Source organism: Macadamia integrifolia, chromosome 11, assembly GCF_013358625.1.
Source record: "Macadamia integrifolia cultivar HAES 741 chromosome 11, SCU_Mint_v3, whole genome shotgun sequence".
Taxonomy (NCBI): Eukaryota; Viridiplantae; Streptophyta; class Magnoliopsida; order Proteales; family Proteaceae; genus Macadamia; species Macadamia integrifolia.
Window position 1 is genome coordinate 33922328 of NC_056567.1, and position 11008 is coordinate 33933335.

General features: G+C 37.2%; 1 protein-coding gene and 1 non-coding gene across 6 annotated transcripts in view; one reads left to right on the forward strand and one right to left on the reverse strand.

Moving 5' to 3' along the window:
- The first annotated feature begins 3801 nt into the window (after nt 1-3801).
- LOC122094487 lies at nt 3802-3908 on the forward strand. Its single transcript, XR_006144803.1, has one exon. It is a non-coding gene; the product is annotated as a small nucleolar RNA R71 (small nucleolar RNA).
- A 3401-nt stretch (nt 3909-7309) lies between these two features.
- LOC122094172 (ubiquitin-conjugating enzyme E2 5A-like) overlaps nt 7310-11008 on the reverse strand; it is a 5755-nt gene continuing 2056 nt past the window's right edge. For all 5 annotated transcript variants that reach the window (XM_042664890.1, XM_042664887.1, XM_042664888.1 and 2 more), the window contains exon 3: nt 7310-7764. In XM_042664890.1, coding sequence (XP_042520824.1) covers nt 7534-7764 — 231 coding nt within the window. In that variant the 3' untranslated portion in view covers nt 7310-7533. The remainder of the gene's footprint in view (nt 7765-11008) is intronic.

Genomic DNA, 11008 nt, shown 5'->3' on the forward strand with positions numbered 1-11008 from the left:
ATCATGACAAAAAGAGATAATAGAATGTTGCTCATGATCAGGAACACATCGTCGGATAATCTGATCCGGACATATCTTAAACAAATGAGGATCATCCCAGAAAAAGTGTTTAACTTGGGAATGAAATCTATACTTATCTTGAGTGGACCAGTGATCCGAAGTCACACCTGAAACTAAGAAGTTAACAATGTCAGCAAACCATGGTTCATTGGACACTAAAAATAACTGTTCATTTGGAAAGTTCTCGTTGACTAGAGAATCGACAGTCAAGGAATTGGGAAGCCGGGATAAATAGTTTGCAACTAGGTTTTCAACTCCTTTTTTATCCCTAATTTTTAAATCAAACTCTTGCAAAAGTAAAACCCACCTAATGAGACGGGCTTTGGCATCATTCTTCTGAATAAGTATCTGAGAGCAGAATGATCAGTATACACCACCACATGTGAACCAACTAAGTAAGATCAAAACTTTTCTAATGCAAACACAACCACTAAAAATTCTTTTTTAGTGGTTGTATAATTGAGTTGTGCATCATTTAAGGTCCTACTAACATAATAAATGATAGTGGGCAACTTATTAATCCTTTGACCCAAAACCGCACCTATAGCAAAATCTGAAGCATCACACATCAGTTCAAAAGGTTCAGTCCAAATAGGTGGTTGAACAATGAGTGCATTGGTCAACTCCTTAAATTGTTTGAAGGATTCTAGGCACTCTATAGAAAACTCAAAAGTTTGATCTTTGGCAAGTAATGAAGTGAGAGGTCGAGCTAACTGACTAAAGTTCTTAATAAACCTTTTGTAGAAGCCCGCATGCCCTAAAAAAGATCGGACATCCTTAACAGATTGAGGTGGTAAATTATCAATTAAATCCACTTTGGCTCTGTCTACCTTAATTCCTTCATTGGATATTACATGGCCTAAAACAATACCAGATTTAACCATGAAATGGCATTTCTCCCAATTCAAAATCAAATTCTTAGATATGCACATTTTCAAAACTAAAGAAAGATGATGAAGACATTTAGAATAGGAATTCCCATGAATTGAAAAGTCATCCATAAATACTTCTAAGAATTTTTCGACTATGTCAGAAAATATGCTCATTATGCATCATTGGAACGTAATAGGGGCATTACAAAACCCAAAAGGCATACACCTGTAAACAAATATTCCATATGGGCATGTAAAAGTGATCTTATGTTGGTCATTTAAAGCAATTGGGATCTGGTTATAGCCGAAATATCCATCAAGAAAACAATAGTATTCATGTCCAGCTAACCTCTCTAACGTCTGGTCAATGAATGGCAATGGGAAGTGGTCCTTCCAGGTTGCCACATTAAGTTTTCTGTAGTCTATGCACACTCTCCACCCAGATTGGACACGGGTTGGAATTAGTTCATTGTTGGCATTGGGAACTACAGTCATACCAGACTTCTTAGGCACTACGTGAACTGGGCTTACCCATTGGCTGTCAGAAATAAGATAAATTATTCCATAATCCAAGCACTTTAGGATCTCTTTCTTAATAGCTTCCATCATCACTAGGTTAGCTCTTCTTTGGGGTTTCGTGGATGGTTTGGAATCCCCCATAAGATGTATATGATGTTGCACAATAGAAGGGTTTATACCCTTGATATCAGTCATGGTCCAACATAGGGCTTCCTTATTATCTTTTAACACTTTAAGTAACTCTTCTTCCTGGCTAGAAGTCAAATTTGAAGAAATTATTATAGGAAGAGTCTGATCAGGACCTAGGAAAGCATACCTCAAATTAGATGACAGCTCCTTAAGATCTAATTTAGAGGGCTCAACTATGGAAGGTTTGGGAATGAAATTATAAAGGGGTCCTAAGGGCTCCACAGGTGTGTGAAGACTCAAGACTTCAGAAAAGAAATTTTCACTATCATCATCCAACTCATCCATACACTCTTGGAATTCTGAATCAAAATTAATATCAAAGTTGGTAATTAAATCATCAGAAAAATCCAGAAAATCCTCAATCATATTAATCTCTTCTTCCATATGTGGTTGCTTGTCTATCCTAAACATGTTAAACTCAACAGTTTAGTTACCAAAAGATAATCTTAGGAAACCATTCCGACAGTTGATTAATGCATTACTGGTAGCTAAGAATGGTCTTTCTAGAATTATTGGGATCTCATCTTTGGTTGAGAAGGGCTTGGTATCTAACACAATGAAATCAACAGGGAAAATAAATTTTCCCACCTTTAGTAAGACATCCTCAACCATCCCTTTAGGAATTTTAACAGACCTATTTGCCAACTGAAGAGTAGTTCCAGTGGCTTTCAATTCTCCCAATCCAAGTTGCTTGTACACATGGTAAGGTAAAAGATTCACACTTACGCCAAGGTCAAGTAAGGTATGCTCAATGTAGGTGTTACCTATGACACAAGATATGGTAGGGCTCCCTGGATCCTTATACTTGGCTGCTATAGGCTGAGTAATTATGGAACTAATGTTACCTGCCAAGAACGCCTTTTTGGGCACACTAGTGATATATTTGTGAGTATACAAATCTTTTAGTACCTTTGCATAGGTGGGGATCTGGGATATGACATCCAAAAGGGGGATGTTCACTTCAACCTTTTTGAAGACTTCTAAAATTTTATCCATGGAAGTAGTCTTCCTTTTGTTTACCAAGCGATTAGGAAATGGGACAGGATGAACATAAGGACTATTAGGGATTTACCCATGTTAAGAAGAATCATTTTTGGTTTTCTCAACCAAATCATCTTTAGTTTCAAAAAAATCTTTAAGTTCATCAGACGAACCTGAAACAAGAGGCACACTTGTGTCCTCAACTGAAGGAGAGTTAACATGAGTAATAGATGAGGAAGATTTAGGAACGCTCTGTTGGTACTCTCTACCACTCCTAAGGGCATGAACAACATTACATTGGTTAAAGGGCCCTTGTTGGGTCTGACCTTGTACTATATTCATTGGTGTATTAGTTGATGTTTGTGAACTAACAGGCTGATAGGGTTAGGCTCTGGTTGACTGGGTAAAGTTTCTTTCTCCCTCTCACGCATAATTGAGAGAACTTGAGTGAGTTCTCTCGTAAAATTTTAATGGCTTGTCATGTGGAGTGCCATATTTTTTTTCAAGTCACTTATTCTACTTGCCTCTCCAGTGTTGGTTAACCCAGGGGGTTGCTGATAAGATGATAGGAGAGGGGCCCTAGGAAAACTAGCCTGAGGTCCTACATTTGACCTAGAGAAAATATTTTGAGAAAAAGATTGTTATGCAAAGGTGAGGCCTTTGGAGTCTAGGTTGACCTTGATTATGAAAATTGGAAGGCCCTGCTTGGTTGCCTTGATTCCAAGAGAAATTTGGGTGATTTCTCCATCCTGGATTATAGGTATTACTATATGAATTATTCTGATATAAAGCATTAACACTATCATTAGAAGTGCCCCCAGAGGTGTTGGGGCATTCTTCTAGGAGATGTCCAGGGGACTAGTACCAAGCACAAATCTTAACCAAATTGACTGATGATGGCTCTCTAGGAACAATAGCCTAAATTCTCTTGATTAGGCTATCCAAATGGGTTTCATTGGTTACTATCCCATCTACAAAATATCTTTTTCCTCCTATGGTTCTTTCACTCTCTTGGGTTGATTCCCACTCACGAGTTTTGTCAGCGAAGTCAAGTAAGAATTCTCATACATTTCTTTCATCTGTAAAGGATGTGAATCCCTCAGGGCACATAGACTCTATCATTTGTTTAATTAGGTAATCCATAGCCTCATAAATTATTTGACATAAATGCCATAAGTCTAGGCCATGGTGAGGGCATTCTTGGAGTAGATCCTTGAATCTCTCTATAAGTTTAGAAAATGACTCACTAGACTTTTGCCTAAACTGAAGGATATCACTTCTAAGCTTATTGGTCTTGTGAGTTGAGAAAAACTTCTTAAGGAAGACAACTGTGAACTGTTCCCATGAGGTTATGGAATTTGTGGGTAACCTATACAACCACTTCTTAGCTTGATCTTTCAATGCAAAAGTAATAAACCTAAGCTTAACAGCATCATCAGAAAGCTGTTGGATCTTAATTAGAACACATACCTCTTCAAATTTCCTTAGAAATATGTATGCATCCTCAGAGATCAATCCATGGAAGTGAGGCAACATAATGATGTATTGAGATTTGAGTTCAAAATTATTGTCTTGGGCTTGTGGTAGAACTATGCAGGAAGATTGGACTATTCTAGCAGGGTGAAACCTATCTTTCAGAGATTTAGGTGAAGGATTTTGCTATTGGTCTCCCATATTGAAGGGTTTTAAAGAGAGCAAGGGTCACTACTTATTGGGTTTCTTCTTTCTAACCGATTCTTAGTATTACATACCCACCTAACACTCATGCAACAAAAAACTACCCACAACTAGAGTAAGATAAGCACAAAAGATTGGATAGCAAAACTTTTTTTTACGGTCTGATAGGGGCTGAGGTGGTAGCTTGAACTGATGAGGGATCAAAGTGGTAGTTCGGACTGATGAGGGGCCAAGGTGGCAGCTCGCTTGATGAAGAGCCACGGTGGCAGTACAGTCTGATGAGATGCCGAGGTGGTAGTCCAGCATTAGTTCGAACGCTCCTTGGTCGTGCTGTTGTCAGAGAAATTTACCCTCATCAATACCCTCACACACCCATCTAAAGCAACTCCCATTCACTGTGGATTTTTTTTTTTTTTGTTAACCAAAGGTGTCCGGGCCAGCTTTCGCGCACCTTGACTAATCCTCGGGGAGACTAGCACAGCAACCCACCACCATGATCTCTACTTAAATCGCAGATGCACAGATGAAAAATCGAACCTAAGATCGTGTGCCTAATCCACACAATCCCCAGTTCGCCCTAACCATCTAGGCAACCCACGGGTGGGTACAAAATAAATAAAAAAACACACACACACACTCACACAATGCGTACGATAGGGTTCGATCCCACAACCTCCTCCCCTGTGTGCCGGCTTCACAAGTCGAAGCTACCACCACTGGGCTATCTTAGTGTTCATAAAATAATATTGATTGTTCATTGTGGATTCTCATTCACGGTGGGTATAAGAAAACTTGATCGTTTTTAAATATATGTATAGAATTTTTTGTATTTATAGGAGCTTTTTTTATTATATATAAGATATTTATAAGAACTTATATTTCTCTAGGAATCTTTCCGATATAGCTCTCAATATCCCTTACTCAGCATAGTAGTAATAGTAGTGATTTATTAGTTTGGCTCAATTAATTTACGAATTACTTAAGACGACACGTACGTACTGAATATTAAGTGTAAGGAAATTAAGGAAGTAATTTGAGCCGTGTGAGTTGTGAGTTGTGAGTTGTGAGTTGTGGCACCCGGGATTGAGATATCAATCTCAGACCCTTCTCTTCTTCAACCTTATCATCATTATACATATATGAACAAGAAAGACCAAATTAAGTCGGCAAAGCCTGATAGAGTTTGAGGTTTTTCAGACTCATTCGGAGGAGGAATTTTATTGCTTGGTTTAATTAATTTTTGTTTGTTAATTAGTTAGTTGGTTAGTTTTAGGATGAATATGAACTGAATTGGGTATGGCTTGTGTGGCCTGGGGGAACTGGGAACTTGCTTGGTTTGCAATATTGACATTATGGGTTCCGATTAGGTTTGTGACTTGACCACCAAAAGAGTGAGAGATATACTTTCAACTTGCTTCCAACATTGACATAATGGCTTGGGCTTATTTGGATTATTGTCGATTTGACAACCAAAAAGTGAGCAAGGAGGGACGAGGGAAGAGGAAGGACAGAGTAACAGAGGTGGAAGTGGGTGAGTGGTCTGAAGATGATGCGTGCCCTCATGCACTCATGGAATTGCTTTCTAAAATTTCCATTCTCTTACATTCTCTAACACTTAAGAAACGATCCAGATTCATTGAGCCCGAATCCTAAAGGTTACATAAGAAAATAGGAGAGGCATGCATTGAAGGGGGATAGGATTTTTATCTTGACATCGATTCGGGGAAAGATACTAGGTTAGTTGATAACCTTTAATACTCCTTTCATAGTCATGATGCATTTTAAAGCCTCGAAAAGTTTGCCTCAAAAACGGTTGGGATATTACACATCCTAACAAATAACAAGAGTCTATATAAGACTGTCACTTGGATGACCACTTAACTTTGGGGTCATTTGAGAACTCACTCACCACTAAAGGTTATATACACAGGACCACGCTGCCTTTCAAGGCCACGCTACGTTTCAGGCTTTTGAACAGAATTGACAGAGATCCAATTCAGATACAAAATAGCATGAATGGGTCCATTGATCCATTTTTTGGGATTGAACCCTGAAATTGGCAAATACAAAGGAAAATGAAATATTTGAAAGATATATTTATTGGAGGACAAATTTTTGCTTCACCACTCTATCCTCGGGTTCACAAACCTTTATAGTGTTTTAGGCCTTCCCAAAACTAACCCCCAAATAGCTCTGCACTCATCCAAAGGCCAGGTGATAATTCCCATTTACCATGGCTTTAGGAATACTCAAAACTTTGTTGTATGTATGAAGTTTCAAAATGTTCTTCTGTTTATAGATTCGTTGACCAAAGTCTTTGGTGTCCTTGGTTGGCCTGGTCAGGAAAATCTCCTAGTCGAAGGTTGTTTCATCTTGGAGGTTGACTGATGATACTCTATAATCTCATCCTGGTGTGCCATAGTACTCTCTCTCTCTCTCTCTCTCTCTCTCTCTCTCTCTCTCTCGGCCTTGGAACCTGTTTATTTTGCTATTTTTCTTTCTTTCTGTAATACAAATTTAACCTATTTTAAGCCTATAATTATTTGGAAACATGATAGACTAAAAATGGTAACTAATTATCTGGCTAGAAAAGCTAGACTTGAAAAACTGAACAGTTGTGTGCAAGCTGCATTTTCTTTTTGGTTATCTTAAGGAAAATTTTTTAACGTGAAAAAAAAAAAAATCAAAGGTCATAATGATCCCTTATTGTACGAAATCATCCTAACCCTGATTAATCCCATCCAACGACAATGAAACTAGGGAATATCTTCACCATGGCTCAAGAGTAAGTAACACTATCCAATCTATTTTTTATCCAGGCAATCAACACCAAATTAAAAGTACACACGCTTACATATGGCTTCTACGATTTTCAGATTTCCCAATAACGCCAATGATGGGATTTTTTTCTTTTTTTTGGCCTTTCATGGTAATAATACCAATTATAAATAGCGCAAGAGTCAATTTCTTGTGACTATAATAACAAAACCAAGAAAATCCACACAAACAAATTACTAACAGAACACAGGAACCATTTTATCCCATAACTATAGTAATAATATACAAGTCATGCAGTTTCGACAGAACACTTCAATTCATCTGAGAGCATGTTTACCACACACAAGCTTCTATCAGTGTTTCTCTTCATGAAACACCCCCCCCCAAAAGAAAAAAAAAAAACTCCCCAAAACAAAAAGTTGAGGCCCACCCAGAATGATGAACCCACCGACCAATGTCAGTTCATGGCATATTTCTGGGTCCATGCCCTTGCTGTTTCCTCATATCGACTCCTCTGGTTCTTGTAGATGTGGGCAATTTCAGGAACAAGGGGATCATCAGGGTTGGGGTCAGTGAGAAGTGAGCAAATGGAGAGGAGGACCTTTGATATGGTCAAGGCTGGGCTCCACTGCTCCTTAAGGATGTCAAGACAAATGCTACCATTGGAGTTGATGTTTGGGTGGTACACCTGTGAACCGAACATTAGATAAGAGACATAAGAATCCCACCATATCTTTAATCAATCATATCGTGGTCAACTCACACACTGGCTCAAGATTTGTAGATAGAGATACATTTAAAGCATAAGTATTATTGACCAAACCAGCAACTAGAAAAAAAAAATGCCAATAGATGCATCAAACTATTGAGTGATAGGTGGCAAACTGAATCATAAACACTCATATGATTCCCAAAATCGTTTTAATACCCAAAGCAGTAGTAATTTTTTTAATTTCAGCAAAAATAATCCTTTTTATTGACTTATCAAAAGTGAGTAACCTTTATTATCTCCAGTGTAGCTTTTAATGTTTGTAATAGAAGAATTCATAGTCTAAAATGATTGATTATAAATAGAGTTTTAAACTTACTGTAAATATAGTTTTAAACTTACTGCTGCTTCTCCTTCAACAGCAGGCACAGAAGGCACTCCTTTCAAAATGTACACTCACATTCCTCCCTCCCAACCCCCCCCCCCCGGCCAGAAGATAATAATTGCTCGAAATTGGAATATCTCAAGCTTCAAGGAATTCTGCCAACCAGTGAATACACTTTTCAAAAAGAACCACACTGTTAACTGAATTCAAGAATGTGATTACCCATGTAACTGCCAACTAATTGGACCAACTTTATTTCTCTGAGCTAAAAGATTTTCTATAGTTCTCAGTAAATATTCCAGTTCTGTTTATCATGTCTGTGTCAACAGTGTCAAATTACCAATGAATGGGTACATCACTACTGCTCTTCTGAGGTTCAGGATAAATTAATACTTGTTGTAATGCAGGAAATCTACAGTGGGTAGCCAGACTTTGTCCTCAAACATAAGGTCAAATTATGCAAACCAGGGATTCATACTTTTATATAGGGTATAATATAATAGTATGATATATACTATACCTAAGCCTTAAAATGTGGTCGCTGGCAAAAAGAATGCATCGATTATTTGTTGCTTGGTTTGATAAATGCTGATCTCTAGTTCTCTACCAAAAAAATAACAATAATAATAACAAATGCTGAACGATCATTGATTGACTAGGGAATGCTTGATGTCCTCTATATATTTTTATTTTGTTCACAACTAAGTAGACTAAACATTAAAACAACTTGGTCAGGATATTAATAAATAATAAGTACTAACATGAAAGGTCTAAGGCTAGACCCTATTTTATTGACGCCTTGAACAATCAGGCTCCTGTCCAATGCGTTGGTGCTTAGAAAACTATGGTCTGAAATTATTCTTTTCCGTTACTAATATCTTCCTCTCTCTCTCTCCTTCCCTATATTCCCTATGATACCCTGTTTTTCTACTTTGATTTGATTTTATGATTTCTCCTTTTTTTTAATCCAATAATCAGCTTTATATGAAACTTCAGAAAATAATTTCCACTCCTATCCTGCATCAGATCTCATCACCAGAATTAAATCAAATCATCCACCAGATTCTCTCCCCCAGTTTCCCTTAGTTTTCCCTTCACCTAATCAGCCTAGAGCCTAGTCAGCTTGATTGCCTTCGAGTGCCTTTAGCACATTTGTCTGCTTTCTAGGATAATGACATTTGCTTCTTTGGCCCGAACATCATTTCTATACTCAGCTTTGTCAGTTGACTATATTTCTTGTTTCAATAAATTTCCTAGAAGAGACTAATTCACCCGAGTGGAACGGGTGCCTTACCTTTTCCTTTGATAAGCCAGACCATAATGTGAAACTTGACAGTCGATCTTCCTAGACCCAAAACTGAGTTTCAGTACTACTTACGTTTCGGCTTAAAAGAATGAAAAAAAATCAACAAAAGTGTAGCTATTCATAATTTCGTTGTATAAGTATTGCCATTTATCCAATTTCTTGAACATATGGCCTTTCAATATCATGTTACCTAATTTTTAATATCATGCTACCTAATTTTTATCTTATTACACTACCTTTTTTTTCTGGTACAAAATCTAATAACACTACATGTGTGCATAAGACGGTCAAAAATCCATGCATTAGTTGCAAAGAGCTCAAATGAAAACAAGTAGACCTATTAAAAACTAGAACATCGTAACTATCAGGGGGAAAAAAGAAAAGAAAAAGGAACATCCCTCCAAGGACAGGCGAAAACAAATATATAGCATTCCATGCAAATCCACAATTTCACTTAAAAGGTTGCCTCAAACAATCAAATAATTGCTGGCCGGATCTAAAAAATCAGGTAAACCAGAATCAAATAATTGAAATCACCTGAAAAGCTAGTTATCCAAGTAATGAACTACCAGCAAATTTGTGGAAACTGAGATTAAAATTAAAAGATTAAACTACAACTTAGAGACTCTTAATTGCAGCTGCTTATCCACCCTTAAGAAAATGTAACAGGTAATGTTTCACATTTACTTCGTACCTACTAAATCAAGGAGAGGTTTTGCAAGAAATTTCTCCTTTTTTTTCCTCTTATTTCTTGAAAAAACATGTATATGATATATGGTCATCATCTCGGTCCCAAGAGCTAGACTCTTAAATTTCCTGTGTGAGTATGTAGTCCCCTCCAATAGGAAAATACCATATGAATACAAATCTAGATTGAAATAGACCTGAACTTTTCCGATTACCTAGCTCACCCATCGCAAACAAGTTGCATTCTGCTTCTCTAATACCTGTATGTTCAGATTCTTAATGCTTTGCCTCAGTTCAGACTCTATAGTCAGTTACTTAGGTCCTATTCACGCACCAGCAAGCCAAGAAGGGTCATCATTACTCAACCCAACACAAACCCAATCTCATCTGACGCAATAGCTAGCTAACCATACATAAACACTGTGTGTATACTATTTGTTTTATATCCATACCTATGAAAAGGCAGTATAAATCAATCTTTCCATCATCATGAATCATGACTGCATTAGCTATTTGTTAACAAACAATAATTTTCATCCATATTGATCTTTTTTCCTCTTTAAAAAGTATCTTCAATAATGATCTTCTACCTTTATTTATTTCCATTCCCATCTAACTGTTAACAATGTATATCGTTTTTATTTTTTATTTTTTTCCAATTATTTGGATTATAGTCATTACAACAAATGCAGTCCTTTCTCACTTTTAATGTGGGTTCCTTTTTCTTATCAAATCCCTATTCATTTACCGAGAGGAAACACCCTTGCTTCATTCACTATTTTATATCCACGAGTGGGCATCAAGGAGTATTACTTGCCAGTCTATCTTAAGAACAATTAAAAAAA